Genomic DNA, 14,791 nt, shown 5'->3' on the forward strand with positions numbered 1-14,791 from the left:
TGGCTGGTGCAGCGATGTTTAATGGCAATTCGTATAAACCAAGCCCATGCACAAGTAGAAAGTGCCCGTGGAGCCGGCAGGAGGCCCCCGCCGCGCTAGAGAACCACAAGCCCGGCCGTGCAGCCCTCCCCGCGGCGCCTTAAATAGATTCTTCACTATACTCTGTATGTTACAGTATGTACAAGACCCCTCCCCTCGGGGGACGGGGCGGACTCCGCAACGCGTTCCTATGTACACCACCTCCCCTTCGGCCCTGAGGTCGGTGGCCAGAGTCGGGTGATGGGGTAAGACAGGGCCAGAAAGGGAGGAAACAGACGCAAACATGCGGAGTCGGGTGGGGGCATGGTCAGCCCTGAAACACGAGGGGCGTGCGCAGCGAAGGCAGAGGTGGGAACCGAGGCGGATACATTCAGAGACGCGTCGAACAAATAAATAAGGCAAGTCAGGAGGGGGCCGAGTCGGGTGCAGGCAGGAGGAGCTGGGGAGCAGGGGCAGGCAGGGCTCTGGAGGTCACAGCGGAAGATGCAGGTATGTGGGGCGCGGCTCTTCTGGAGCCAGGACCAAAAGAGATGGGGCACGACCAGGAGGGATGAGGAGAGGGGTGTGGGAGCAAGGCATGGGGAGGAGGGAGGAGGCCTACGAAGGGCTCCAACAAAGGTGAACGGGAAAGCTGCCGACAGGGGCTCCCCCTGCCCCAGAAAGCCCTCTCCCTGTTAAGACTGCACGAGGCGTCCCCAGGGTGGTGAGAAAGGCGGTGGCCAGGTCAGGTGGCCAGTCCCGGCTGGGGAAGCCCTTCCAGCTCCTGGTTCTGCCTCAGTTCCCTCATCCTGCAGAGAGAAAGATGGGAGTCAGAGAAGACTGGCGATCAGGACGGGTGGCAGGGGGAGAAGGGATGAGTACCTGTGTCGGCAGCGCCGCAGGAATCTCATGATCTTCCGGGCTGCCTGGTCCTGCTTCTTGGTGAGAAAGGAGCCTCTGGTGAAAGAAAGAAAAGATGGACCTCACAGAACCCCCCAGGCATTGCATGCCTTCGGCCCCCTGGAACCCTACGCGGGGAATGGCAGTGAGGCAAGATGATCAAGAAGATGAATAAGGGGGAATGGCGTGGACACAGTGGGTGGGCACAGAGGGCTGGGGCTGAACCCTACTTGTTGCGGGCAGGCAGGGTGGCCGAAGGCCGGTGGGGAGGGCCGGGCCTGCGGCGGTAGGAGCGGTAGTGCTGCTGGATGAGCACAGCCGCTCGGCGGCTCTGCTGAAATCGCTTCTGTTCATAGTAGCTTCGGAACTTGCTCTGGATCAGGATGGCCGCCTGGGTCATCTTCTTATAGAGTGCAAACTGCAGGGGTGGGGAGGAGGGACAGGGGCTGAAATCGAGGGGCAGAGACCCAAAGCCCTGGGGCTCACCCAAGATAGGCTGATGCAAGGCTCTTTCTGTAACCCACGCACTCAAGGAAAATCTGAATCATCACAGACCTCACACTCAGATCTCATGCCTAATACCTTAAGTGCAATCCAGGTCAGCTTGTGGAGAGAGAAGGGGAGTTAGGACTCTGGCAGCATTCTGGAATGGTTAGGCGTGGGTGTGGGTTGGTGGGTTGGTGGGTATGCTTTTGAGGGAGAAGGGTCTCACCTGCTTGTACTTCCGGTAACAGCGCTGGATTACAGCTGCTGCTACCTCCTGCTGCTCCTTCAGCCGCCGGCCCTGAGGGGAGAGAAGTCTCAGCACCTCATGACCCACATAATGGGATATCTGACTTGTCCCTCCAACTTTTCTGGGGTTCCCCTGACCCTTTACCCCATCCAAGGCCTGTCTGCATGACTACTCGTCCTCCAAAAGCCCTGGGAGCCCAGTCTCCCCTGACTGGAGATGGTATAGTTCATCCTGAGCCCCCGTCCCTCTGACCTTGTACTTTCGGAAGGCCGTCTGGATGACTCGGGCCGCCTCATACAGTTCCCGCTGCTCATGATCGGATAATGTCAGCAGGGCAAAATCACTTTCCATCTTGCCACTGGTAGATGCAGAGAGAAACTCTGCCCAGGAGGGTGCTGGAGGGACAGCCAGGCGACCTCGCTCAAAGGGCAGTTCGCTGTAGAGGGCAGGGAAAGAGAGTGTCATGAAGCATCTGAAGTGTCTCCTCTGCTACCTATGGGTGGCTATGAAGGAAGACCACCAGCAAGTGAGTCTGGAGAGTGACTTCAGAGTTCATCAGCCAGTTCAGTTCGCTTCTCCAAGGCCCTGGGGCCTCCGCCAGAATGGAGCTTTGGCTGTGGAAAGCCACCTTTCTCCGTTCCTCCCATCTCTGGAGAATCTGGAGGCTTTGTCCTGAGCTAGTCACCTGGGAGGGGTTGAGCTGGGGAAATGGTCCACATTCTCCAGGTAGCTGGCCAGCCAGGACATGGTCTCACTGAGTCCCACAGCCCCTGTCCGCTCCCGCATTGAGGCTCCAGCCTCAGGCAGCCCCACAAAGTCCTCTCGTTTAATCCGCTCTGGTGTGGCTTCGATGATCTGCTTGGCCAGTGAGATCATGTCCACCTGGATGAAGGGAGAAGCTGAGTGAACCCTTAGGGGCCCCAACTGCCAGCTGTAACCTCCGTCCATTCCTGTCCCATTCCTTCTCTCCCTGCCAGGCGCTGCTAACCCTATCTTTCTGGGCCACTGTTCCAGACTCATTCATTGATACTGGTGGGGCTCCCACTTGGGGGTCCCTCCGTGCTGAGATGCTATGGAGAATACAGGATAAAAAGCAGATACTCCCAAGTGGGGATTCAGAAGCTGAACAAATGGAGGACTTGACACCCTTTCAGGCCAACCATCCACTGTCCTACCTGGGCCTGCCCCATGCCAGCTGACCAGCACATGCTCCCCATAGGCTTGGCTGTGCCCACCCCCAACTCCCTTTCAACTCTCCAAGAACCATCCCAACACTTGCCAACTACTGCCCTGATGAATGGCTCCAGCCCTGAAGCCTATGCTCCAGTACTTCCTGCTGGACACACTCAACATGGCCTACTTGTGAAGTTCTCTTAAGCTTTTTGTACTTAAAGTGCCACCCACTTACTCCCATTAGTCTCTCTAAACCAGATATGTCCCCAGTCTCTAGCAGAGAAGTACAAGGCTATACTTGAAGATTCACTTTCATTCCACAGACTTTCTTAGCTTTATCATGTGCAAGCCTCCTTCCTGCATCGGATCACTGCCAAATACCCCCATCTTGCCCACCTTACTTCTCCACACAACTCCCAGCTGCCCTCTGTCATCTTGGTTCTCCTAGAACCTTGTCCCTACATGGATCAACAGGTAACTCCTACAAACCAGCTCTAATTGAAAATACTCCCCAGAATTTTCTTTTTTTTTTTTTTTTTTGAGACGGGGTCTTGCTCTGTTGCCCAGGCTGGAGTGCAGTGGCTGGATCTCAGCTCACTGCAAGCTCCGCCTCCTGGGTTCACGCCATTCTCCTGCCTCAGCCTCCCGAGTAGCTGGGACTACAGGCGCCCGCCACCTCGCCCGGCTAGTTTTTTTTTTTTTGTATTTTTAGTAGAGACGGGGTTTCACCGTGTTAGCCAGGATGGTCTCGATCTCCTGACCTCATGATCCGCCCGTCTCAGCCTCCCAAAGTGCTGGGATTACAGGCTTGAGCCACCGCGCCCGGCCACTCCCCAGAATTTTCGTTATAGAGACAGGGTTTCTTGCCCAGGCTGGAATGCAATGATAGTCAGCTCACTGCAGCTTCGTACTCATGGGCTCAAGGGGTTCTCCTACTTCAGCCTCCCAAGTAGCTACAACTGCAGGTGTGTGCCACCATGCCTACTTTTCAAAAATTACTTTTTGTAGAGATAGGGTCTTGTTATGTTGGCCAGACTGGTCTCAAACCCCTGGCCTCAAGTGATCCTCCCACCTCGTTCTCTAAAGTGCTGGGATTACAGGGGTGAGCGACCGCACCCAGCCAGAATATTTTTTAATGCTTTTTATATTTTAAATCTTACTATTTTGTCCTTTTTTTTTTTTTTTGAGACAGAGTCTCACTCTGTCACCCAGGCTGGAGTGCAGTGGTGCAATCTCAGCTCACTGCAGCCTATGCCTCCCAGGTTCAAGCGATTCTCATGTCTCGGCCTCGCAAGCAGCTGGGATTACAGGCACGTACCACCATGCCCAGTTAGTTGTTTTTTTTTTTTTTTTTTTTTTTTTTTTGAGACGGAGTCTCGCGCTGTCACCCAGGCTGGAGTGCAGTGGCCGGATCTCAGCTCACTGCAAGCTCCGCCTCCCGGGTTCACGCCATTCTCCTGCCTCCGCCTCCCGAGTAGCTGGGACTACAGGCGTCCGCCACCTCAGCCGGCTAGTTTTTTGTATTTTTTAGTAGAGACGGGGTTTCACCGTGTTAACCAGGATGGTCTCGATCTCCTGACCTCGTGATCCGCCCGTCTCGGCCTCCCAAAGTGCTGGGATTACAGGCTTGAGCCACCGCGCCCGGCTAGTTTTTGTATCTCTTGTAGAGGTGGGGTTTTGCCATATTGCCCAGGCTGGTCTCAAACTCCCGGCCTGAAGTGATCCACCCGCCTTGGCCACCCAAAGTGCTGGGATTACAGGTGTGAGCCACCCAGTCCGGCCAAAAAAAATTTTTTTTCCACCATTTGAATTGTGGGATCAGCCAGAATTTTTAACCTCCACTGCCTCATGACTTCCAAGTCACATGGTCTGAAAGGAGCTACGCAAAAGGCTACCTTGCCTGTCCCAAAATGAAGTAAATGGGTCCTTCCTAAACTGAAGCCAGACTTTGATTCTGCTTCATGGAAGTCGGCCTCACCCTACCTACTCCACTTCTAGCCCCCATAACTCCATCGACAGAAGCAGTACCGGGATCACATCCACAGCCTGTGGGCTGTCGGCGTCCTCTGGAGCGGCCCCATCATCTGAGGCTGGTGGGAGGGCAGGAGGGGAGGACACGGGCCCCTTGGAGTTGGTAGCCTCATAGTCCATGAGGAGTAGGGGGGCCTCTGGGACACCAGAGGAAAGCTGGCCTGGGGCCATATCCTCCATAGTCATCTCAGAGGCTGGCAGAGGTGCAGGTGGGGGACTGCCATCTGGGGCACTAGAATAGGCTGATGTGACAGAGAAGGTGCCATCCGACAGCTCCGAGGGTGAGGAGACACTGCTCAGACCTGTGTGGGGAGGGAAGAGAGTCAGGGCAGCAGGGGCCACGGCCATCCCTCGATCGAGTCTCCTGCCTCCGCCATCCTGTTATCGGTCTCCCTGTCTGTCCTTGCTTCTGTTATCTCATCCCTGCCTCTGTGGTTTGTCTCCTCTTTTACTCGTTTCCCACCCTTTGGCTTTGCCCTGGCCTTGCCTCCTACCCACATCCCTCTCTCCAAAAGATTAGGGCCACCCTCACCAGTGTCTGGGCTGGAGGAGGGTGGTGATAGGGCAAGTGGGGGCTCCACCGAAGCCTCTTGTCTCTGTAGTTCCTCAAGGCAGCGGGCAAGGCGCACATGACCCCGGGAATGAGCCACAGACAATGGCAGACGGCCCAGAGAGTCGGGAATGCTCAGTGCCTGTCGGTTCCAACGGAAAAGGAGCACAGCAGCTTCCAGGTGTCCCAAGGCACAAGCCCACATCTGAGGAAGGGGGCAGGACAGGAGGTGGAGGCTGAGGCCCGGGGCTCTTCCTCCAGTAGTCAGGTCTTCAGACCCCAGCCCACCCCACTTCTTGCATTCCTCAGGATCTTCCTTTTCAAGGGCGGTTCCCATTGCCCAGTGCCCCATGTGCACTCAGGAATTGTCATCCTCACCAGAGGGGTGCAAGAGAAATGATCCACGTTGAGCGGGTCAACCTCTTGCTCTAAGTCCAAGCTTCCAGTCTCCACACTCCTGGAGGGTTTGGGAGAGAGACAGCGGAGCCCAATGAGGGAAGAAGTGGGCAAAGTAAGAACATAAGAAGTAAAGGCACTAGGAGGCAACCTGTACAGGGCCGGTGGGAAAAGGCAGTCAAGGACACTAGTTTAAGGAGGTCAAGAAGTCAAAGTGTCTTAAATCAGGATATGAAAGTTCCCCAAAATGTAAGTCCTCTCCCAGCCCCCTCCCTTCCCACAATGACCCCAGCTCCCACTTGGTAGGGCCCCAGGTCCTCCAGTTCCTCTTCAGTCCCTCTTCAGTCCCCTGACACTTCTGTCCCAGAGGCTGCCCAGCCCTCACCCAGCTGCCCTTGCTCACCGCCACTGGCTCAGGGTCTCGATGAGGCGGGCATAGCCCTGGGCAGCAGCCAGGTGCAGAAGGCTCATGCCCCGGAAGGGGCTTCCGTGGGCCAGACGTTCAGGACCCTTCCAGGTGGAGCGTGGGATCATGCTTTCTACCAAGACCACTACCCGTGCCTCGAACCCAGGCCCCTGGCCTTCATCCTGTGACATACACACTCTTAGGCAGAGACCCAGGTATCTGCTCCCCTGGCTTGGGATGGCCTTGGCCACCTCACATCTGTCCTCCCAGCTTCGAATTTTACCCCCTCCCCACGCGTCCCACTCTAGGATCCCATCAGTTAAAGTTCCTGTGTGGCCTCAGTGACTCCTGCTCCCATAGCCACTTCCTCCGGCCCATCCAGCAGCCAGAGCTCACACAATCTTGCCCACGTGCCTTCCCATCAGCTCAGATGAGTGCCATATTCACACATGGCTTCTTCCCCTCAGAAGCCAGAGCCTTCTCTGAGCAGTTCCACAGCCCTCTTCTTTCAGAAACTTGGGACCCACTGCGATCTAAGCCCCAAAATGCTCCTGACCCCTCCCCCGCCCTCTCCTTCACCTCCACCCTTCTTCCGACCAGAAATAGTCTGAAGCCCGTCATGCCAAGAGGATGCCCAGAATAGCCACTCTATCCGTGAGGTGGGGATGGGAACGGGGTGACGTCAGGGAGAGGGAAGACAGGCTGAGGAGGCTGGGGACAGGGGAGGGAGGAGAGCCACGGGTGCCAGACATTTTCTTCAGCTGCATCCTCCCCCTGCTTCCCACCATAGACCACCTCCCTCCTCACAGAAGTACCTGAACTGGAGGAGCGTCAGGACCCCGGCAAGGCGCCTGCCCAGCTGCTGCGATCTCTGCCATCCGCTTCTCCATCTGCTCCAGTCGCTCTAGTATGGACATCCGGAACTGGTTGTCTGAGGGGGAACGGGTGTGGGAGGCTGAGTGGGCAGAGTCTAGGTGATGCCCTGAACACCAAAAGTAGACTTGTCCCAAGATCTGGGGATGAGGACATAGAACCATATTCTTTACCCCAATAAAGCCCATCAGGACTCAGTCCTTAAGCTAGGGCTGTGAATACTGCCCACTGACCTAGAACCCGGATCTGGAACCAAAACTGTTTCCTTCAAGGTACAGAGGTAGTAGGAATTCCCAGATGGCCATCCAGCCTTCTGCTATCCCAAATCCCATGCATACACACTCTTCCCCCCAGCCTTTTCCTGCGTAAAACGTTCCATCAGTTTTTGCAGCAGACACTACCTTTGTCCCCCATGGTGAAGGTGAAGGATTCCAGGGTCCCTCCTCTGTAATAACCACTGCCCCAAAGAGCTCAGGGACTGTGATTTGAAAAGCACCTCTCCCTCCTCCCAGCCCCCTGCAGCTGTCCACAAAGATGATGGTGGGGGAGGGAAGGTGACAGAGATGGATAGCCATGTCCATTTCTCCTCCTCCTTCTGCCCCCCATACACAAATACACAAACACACACATATGCACAGACACACACATCCCCCCAAGCTACATGTGTCCCGGCCTGAGATCAAACAAGGACAAGAAGGGGAGGTGGGAGGGGATCAGAGCCATAGGAAAACAGACGCAGAGAAACAAGGTGAAGGCTGGAGAGGTTCTGAAATGCCAGGATAGAAGGGGATGAAGGTACACAGGTGATAGTAAGGGAGGAGGACACAGAATGATTAACAGAAACCCAAGTAAAACAAAGGGAGGAGAGAGAGCAAAAAAGATCAAGTGAAGGAGAATAGAGAAAGGACAAAGGAGGGCTAGGGGAAAGTGCCAAACAAGCAGTAAGAAAGGATGATCAAAGAGAGGCAAGTTAAGATGTTGGTTCAAGAAGAAATGGAAAGAAGAGGGATGGAAGAGACTCATAGGAGAGATGGTAAAATGCAGATTAGACAGGGACAGGGAAATAAGAACATAATGAACAGTCACAGGGCAGGACAGAGACAGCACAGGACTGAGAGACCTGGCCAGAGCCCAAGGTAGGCAGACTCAAGTCAGAGACAAGCAACCCAGCACACACGCAGGCTTTGTGTGGGCGCCAGCTCCAAGGCCGAGGCAAAACTAGGGACCAGAGCTCCGGAGAGAGAAGTAAGGACAGAGAGAGACTAAGATAACACAGACGGCCGCAGCACTGAGAGGAACCAAGAGGCACCAACAAAGACACCAAGAGGAAGACAGGGAGAAAAGCAAACCTTGAGAAAGCAGCAGGTGCAGACGGAAACAGTGCTCAAGGCCACGAGAGAGATAACCAGTAACAGGAACAAAAACAATCCCAGATTTAAATAAATACACACACATATATATACATGTATGCGTGTGCCTCTGTGTTTGTGTTAGTACACCATGTTATTAGCAATGGATATCACTGAGAAGTAGTAGTATAGGAAATTTTTCTTTTCTTTTTTTTTTTTGAGATGAAGTCTCGCTCTGTCGCCCAGGCTGCAGTGCAGTGGTGCGATCTCAGCTCACTGCAACCTCCGCCTCCCAGGTTCAAGCAGTCATCCTGTCTTGACCTCCCAAGTAGCTGGGACTACAGGCACCCGCCACCACGCCCGGCTAATTTTTGCATTTTTAGTGGAGATAGGGTTTCACCATATTGGTCAGGCTTGTCTCAAACTCCTGACCTCAGGTGATCCATCTGCTCTGGCCCCACAGAGTGCTGGGATTACAAGTGTGAGCCACCAGGCCCAGTCGGAATTTTTATTTTCTATTTTGTGCTTTTGTGTAATTTCTGAATTTCCATTAATGAACGCATCTTTATAATCAGAAGAGGAAAAACAATAGAAATTTAAAGATGTAACTACAGCTGGGTGTGGTGGCTCACGCCTGTAATCCCAACACTTTGGGAGGCTGAGCGGGGCGGATTGCTTGAGGTCAGGAGTTCGAGACCAGCCTGACCAAATAGAGAACCCTGTCTCTACTAAAAATACAAAAAATTAGCCAGGCGTGGGGGTGGGCGCCTGTAATCCCAGCTACTCGGGAGGCTGAGGCAGGAGGATCACTTGAACCCCCGGAGGTGGAGGTTGCAGTGAGCTGAGATCATGCCATTGCAGTCCAGCCTGGGAGACAGAGCGAGACTCTGTCTCAAAAAAGAAGAGAAAAATAAATAATAAATATATAAACTTGTGCATAGCACCTATATATTGCTCTAGACACTGTCCCTGCCCTGCCTGTTGACCTTCGTTGTCTAGATTCCACCCTTTGGGATGGAGGGCAGGTCAAGAACTGGTATAAAGGCCGGGCGTGGTGGCTCACGCCTGTAATCCCAGCACTTTGGGAGGACGAGGCGGGCGGATCATAAGGTCAGGAGCTCGAGACCATCCTGGCTAACACGGTGAAACCCCGTCTCTATTAAAAATACAAAAAAAAAAAAAGAAATTAGCCGGGCGTGGTGGCGGGCACCTGTAGTCCCAGCTACTCCGGAGGCTGAGGCGGGAGAATGGCGTGAACCCAGGAGGTGGAGCTTGCAGTGAGCTGAGATGATGCCACTGCACTCCAGCCTGGGTGACAGAGCGAGACTCGGTCTCAAAAAAAAAAAAAAGAACTGGTATAAAAATGACCCCAAGATTTATGGGGAAGAGGAGGTGAGGGAAGTTTGCTGCCACATTTAGAAATCACTAATGAAGGGCCGGGCGCGGTGGCTTCACGCCTGTAATCCCAGCACTTTGGGAGGCTGAGGCGGGCGGATCATCTGAGGTTGGGAGTTTGAGACCAGCCTGACCAACATGGAGAAACCCCGTCTCTACTAAAAACACAAAAAAATTAGCCAGGCATGGTGGCACATGCCTGTAATCTCAGCTACTCTGGAGGCTGAGGCAGGAGAATCGCTTGAACCCGGGAGGCGGATGTTGCAGTGAGCCAAGATTGCGCCATTGCACTCCAGCCTGGGCAACAAGAGCGAAACTCAGCCTCAAAAAAAAAAGAGAGAGAAACCACTAATGAAACAGGAATTGGAAAAAAAAAAAGAATGGTAAAGTTGGGGCTCATTGGTGGTCACCTGAACCCTGAGGGGTCTAGGAGCATGTCATGCTCGAAGGCTGTGGGCCCGATACTTGGGGTCAGAGGGCTAGGTACTCACCGTCCAGTGACAGCCAGTCAAGTTGAGTACTAGGCAGAGACAGGAATCGGCGAGCTCGATACTCAAAGAGCACAGAAGCAGAAAGGGGCCCCTCCCGCCCTGCCACCTGCAAAGACACCAGCCCTACCTCGTGGGCTGGAGAGGGCAGGATCAGCGAGAAGGGCTCTCTTTGCCTGGCTCCTTCTCTGGCTACCTGGGTCAGCCATAGACAATTATTCCACAGCTATTTCCCCTACTGCCCTGCTGTGGGCCAAGAGGCCCCTGGCTTCGGTGGCCTTGGCACTAATTAAGAAGGGAGTCCATTTGTTTGAGAACTTAATACATACTGTGGGCCAGACAGCCCTTGGATTCTAGACCCTGTAGTTGAAGATATTTGTTATTCAGCAAGAAGGTTTGGAAACTGAGGGTCAAGAGACTAATTATGAACAATTTGATGTTGGAAAATCCTCTTGATTCCTGGATCAGAGTCCAGAAGTTACGACCTTGTTGCTGAGATGGAGGAAAGGGGAGCTCGCTGCTCATAAACAGTGTCCAGTGGCCATAAGGATGGAACCAGCAGGCCCTGATCCTAAGACCAGGTGCTGAGACTTTTTCTCCCAGTCCCCAGATTCTCTGGTCTCATCCCCTTTCCAACCACACATGCTGGATGCCGCTGTAGAGACTGGGGGCGAACACACAGACGGCAAAGCTGCCAACCTCTCACTCTGGTGGTCCTTGAGGTCCCCTAGTAAGGCTGATTTTTGAGTGGAGGGTAAGGGCAAGGCTGGTGGCAAAAGGGCAGAGATGAACCTTGGCAATGAAGTCTAGACCAGTGCTGTCGAAAAGAACATTTCTGCAGTGACAAAAATGTTCTATGTCGTCACTATCCAACAGGGTAACACCAGCCACCTGTGGCTACTGAGCACTTGGAATGTGGTCAGTGAGACTGGGGAAGTCAATTTTAAGTATTCTTTAGCTTTAATTAAATAGGCTCATGTGGCTAATGGCTACCATACTGGACACCACAGTTCTAAAAGCCAATGTCCTTCAGTCCCAAGACTGGTTAGAGGACACCCACATGTCTTCTTTCTCCTTCCCCCGGGAGTGGAGTGGGAGACTCTGGCTCTAACTAGGCCAGAAAGCCTGGACGGACATTAGAAATCCCTTTGGTCAATGCCTAACCCTACAGGAGGGGAGGCCAAGGACCTCAGGAAGGATCAGAGTTATCTGAGGTCACTGGTTGGCTAAGGAGTAGATTTCTGGGACCAGAACCTAGATCTGACACCTAAGTCCAGGCTCTTCTGCCTGCTGGGAGAGCATGGGGCTCAACCTCAGGACTGCATGAAGTCCTTGTGCTCTCAAAACAACCCATTCGTTCCCAGTGCTTTCTGGAAGCCTGGAAGTCCTGATCTATCCTAACTGCCCACGTCAGTCCCTCCCCCTACAGTTCCCAATCCTCATACCGGGACAGTAGCAGCGTAAGACACCAGGCTGGACAAGTGAGGCTGGTACTGCGATGTGATCAAACACACAGGAGTAATGCTCGGCGGCCTCGGTCCAAGGACCTGTGATGAGCACCTTGACCCCACCCTGCAGACAGAAGTCAGAGACCATGTGACTGGAGCTGGGTGTTCATCCACTCCCTCCTTCATGTATTCAGACCCTTATAGGGTATGGCACGTCCTGTGCTAGAGCCTGGGGGTACAGGGATAGACAGGACCCAGTGGGGTGAGGTCAGTCAGTCTATCCCTCCCCAACATTCCTGCTCAGTGGTTGCCTGGTCTCTACCTGAATCTGCCAGCAACTGGGAATTCAGGGCCTCCCCCAAAGCTACCACAGAGCTGTCAGCAGAAGGAAGTTCTGTTCTTGGTCTAATTCACCCCCACTGCAGTTCCTCCTTTCCCTCTCAAAGGCAGCACAAAACAGAACGTCTGCACTGCTGAAGACAGTCTTTCAGCTACTCAAAGTCTGCAATCACATGCCTGATCTTTCTTTTCTTCTCCAGGTTGCACAGCCCCAGTTCCCTACCCCTGAAAACAGTCAGGAAGGGAATGAGGTCCCACGAGACTCCAGAAACCGTGCTAACACGTGAAAGGGAGAGGAACAGAAAAAAGGTTAAGTTGCTGAGGACTCTGGAAACAGGAAAGCAGCTTCACTCTACGTAAAAAAGAGATTGGCGCCCGGGCGCGGTAGCTCACGCCTGTGATCCCAGCACTTTGGGAGGCCAAGGCAGGCAATCACCTGAGGTCAGGAGTTCGAGACCAGCCTGGCCAACATGATGAAACCCTGTCTCTACTAAAAATACAAAAATTAGCCAGGCGGGGTGGCGGGCACCTATAATCCCAGCTACTCAGGAGGCTGAGGCAGGAAAATCATTTGAACCCAGGTGGTGGAGGCTGCAGTGAGCCGAGATCGTGCCATTGCTCTCCAGCCTGGGCCTCAGGGTGAGACTCCTTCTCAAAAAGAAAAAAAAAGACAGGGATTGGATAGAGAACTAAGTAAAGCCTAAGAAGCCATGAAAACTGAGGGAAACTAGGTTACAGACCACGGGGTAAGCATTCATACAATTTGTTTTGGGCAGTCAGAAAACAAATGGGAGGGAGAAGGGAGGAGATAAGCCTGAGCCTCACCTCTGGGTAGGACCACTCTGGGGAGAAGTCTGTGATGGTGCTAAGAGCAGGAGAGAGCTGGGGGGTTGGAGCAGGGATGCTTGCAGCTTCCTCACTGATGAGTTCTCCCATAAGGTCTGGGAATGATGAAAGACTGAAGGGCTCCAGTTCGCTGGCCCCAACAGGTCCTCCAAACAAGGCCTCTCCTCTTCCTACCCTGCTTGATGGCTCCAAGGGGGCAGGTGAGGGTGGGGGTGAGGGAGGGGGTGAAGGTATGGGTGGGGCAGCCCCCTGACCCTTGAGCTCCTCCCCACTGTCATCATCTTGGATGAAGAAGCAGTTTCCTCTTCTCCCACCTGCTCCCGACTGTGGTGGGGGACCCCGAGCAGCTGCCTGGGGCTCCAGGGCAGCAGCAGGCTCTAGGGCAGAACAGGGGGTATGAGCGGCCTCTGCCTCGGGGAAGTCTGGGCTTACTCCCTGCCCCCCTCCATATGTCTGGCCCCTCTGGGGGCTGTTGAGAAAACGATCAGGGTCAAAGGCAGGACTGGGAGGAGCCGGTGGGGCAGAAGGCTCAGTGCCTACAACCACCGCCAGACTCATGGAAGGCCTAGGATCAGCCTGGGGAGCCAAGTGCCTGGTGGGCGTCAGGCCCCCAGCCCGCTGCTCCAGTCCTGTCAGGAGGAGGATAGCCGTGCCTCCTCTTGAAGAACCCCCTCGAGAAGTGGGTGGGCTAGGTCTGATTTCCAGGGGCTCTGCAAATCCCGATGAGGAGGAAGAAGAGGAAGAAGATGGGGAGGTGTGTGCCTTAGGGAGCTCTGGGGGAAGTGGGGTTATCAGCGGAGGAGGCTCTGGGGGGTGAGTGTGGGGGACAGAGGTCAGGGTTAAAGCTCGGGGCTCCACTTTGGGAGAGATGATGCGGTGTTTCGTGCTGCTGCATTTGTGGGTAAGGCTCCCAGAACCTGGAGTGGAGAGGAGTAGGAAGGAGAGAAGGTAAGACACATCATTCCGTACCCTTCTCTACCTCGAAGCCCTCAGAAGTATTTCCTGGGACATCCCTATAAACCAGAGGTGTAATACTGATTGTAGCCACTGGGAGGCATGAGAAATGTCTGTTCTCTACCCCTACCCTTTATTGCCCCTCCCCCTCTCTATTTCCCCCCAGAACAAGCAAAACCAGAGGAACACCGCAGAGGAAAACTGAGGGCTTGGGAGAGTAGCTAAAAGCCAAAGGTAAAGGCATAGGAAAAGGACAAAAGAACAGAACCAAGGGGGTGCCAACTAGGAGGAAGGCTAAGGCTGAATGTCCTTGGTGGTACTGAGGTGACAGGGATTGCTGAAGGTAGAAGACAAGAAGGGCAGAGGCTGCCAGGACAGCTGAGTGCCAGGCTGCAGCCAGTGTGCACCCAGATGGGAACATCTCTGTTCATCTGGCTCATCTTTCTGGGACATGCAAAAGACTTGCAAATCAGCATGCAAATCCCATCAAGACGGATATCCCCCTGGCTTGCGTAAGAGCAGGGTGGCTTGGTGGGAAGACAGCCAAAAGGTCAGGGAGTAACTTACCAAGTCCCCCACTGCAGAGGCAGGCGTGGGTTCGGGGCGCAGGCTTGGTTGGGTGGGTGTCTAAAATCTGCTGCACCAGCTGTTCTACAGAGAACTCCTCTGTTCCATTCCCACAGCTCCACTTGATGCCATGAACTAGAGAAGTTAGGGGGAAGTGCTGTGGGACCCCCACGAAACAGGCCCCAGAGTACCTTGATGGCTCCTCCAAGCACCTGACACGCTTCAAGACTTCTGGCCAGGTGAACAGAGGCCAGCAGCCTCAAGACTGCTCAGACATGTCGCTTTAGTCCTTTCTCCGTATTCTAATACCTGAGAACACGCCAGG

At 54.1% G+C, this 14,791-nt stretch overlaps 1 protein-coding gene across 31 annotated transcripts in view; it reads right to left on the reverse strand.

Annotated features, from left to right (window-relative positions):
• CAMTA2 (calmodulin binding transcription activator 2) overlaps positions 1-14,791 on the reverse strand; it is a 21,153-nt gene continuing 6,362 nt past the window's right edge. For 11 of the 31 annotated variants that reach the window (XM_015437513.4, XM_074018343.1, XM_074018340.1 and 8 more), the window contains 16 exons: positions 14,467-14,601; positions 12,925-13,862; positions 11,758-11,884; positions 10,316-10,450; positions 7,023-7,138; positions 6,205-6,389; positions 5,784-5,862; positions 5,388-5,610; positions 4,853-5,157; positions 2,337-2,533; positions 1,904-2,087; positions 1,631-1,702; positions 1,501-1,521; positions 1,149-1,336; positions 901-975; positions 1-827 (listed from right to left, as the gene is read on the reverse strand). In XM_015437513.4, the coding sequence (XP_015292999.3) occupies positions 764-827; positions 901-975; positions 1,149-1,336; positions 1,501-1,521; positions 1,631-1,702; positions 1,904-2,087; positions 2,337-2,533; positions 4,853-5,157; positions 5,388-5,610; positions 5,784-5,862; positions 6,205-6,389; positions 7,023-7,138; positions 10,316-10,450; positions 11,758-11,884; positions 12,925-13,862; positions 14,467-14,601 (3,044 nt within the window). In that variant the 3' untranslated portion in view covers positions 1-763. Of the gene's footprint in view, positions 828-900; positions 976-1,148; positions 1,337-1,500; positions 1,522-1,630; positions 1,703-1,903; positions 2,088-2,336; positions 2,534-4,852; positions 5,158-5,387; positions 5,611-5,783; positions 5,863-6,204; positions 6,390-7,022; positions 7,139-10,315; positions 10,451-11,757; positions 11,885-12,924; positions 13,863-14,466; positions 14,602-14,791 lie in introns of those variants that run through there. The other 20 variants (XM_074018344.1, XM_074018342.1, XM_074018341.1 and 17 more) reach the window with 4 other exon arrangements.

The sequence above is a fragment of the Macaca fascicularis genome, chromosome 16 (assembly GCF_037993035.2).
Source record: "Macaca fascicularis isolate 582-1 chromosome 16, T2T-MFA8v1.1".
NCBI classification, from domain to species: Eukaryota; Metazoa; Chordata; class Mammalia; order Primates; family Cercopithecidae; genus Macaca; species Macaca fascicularis.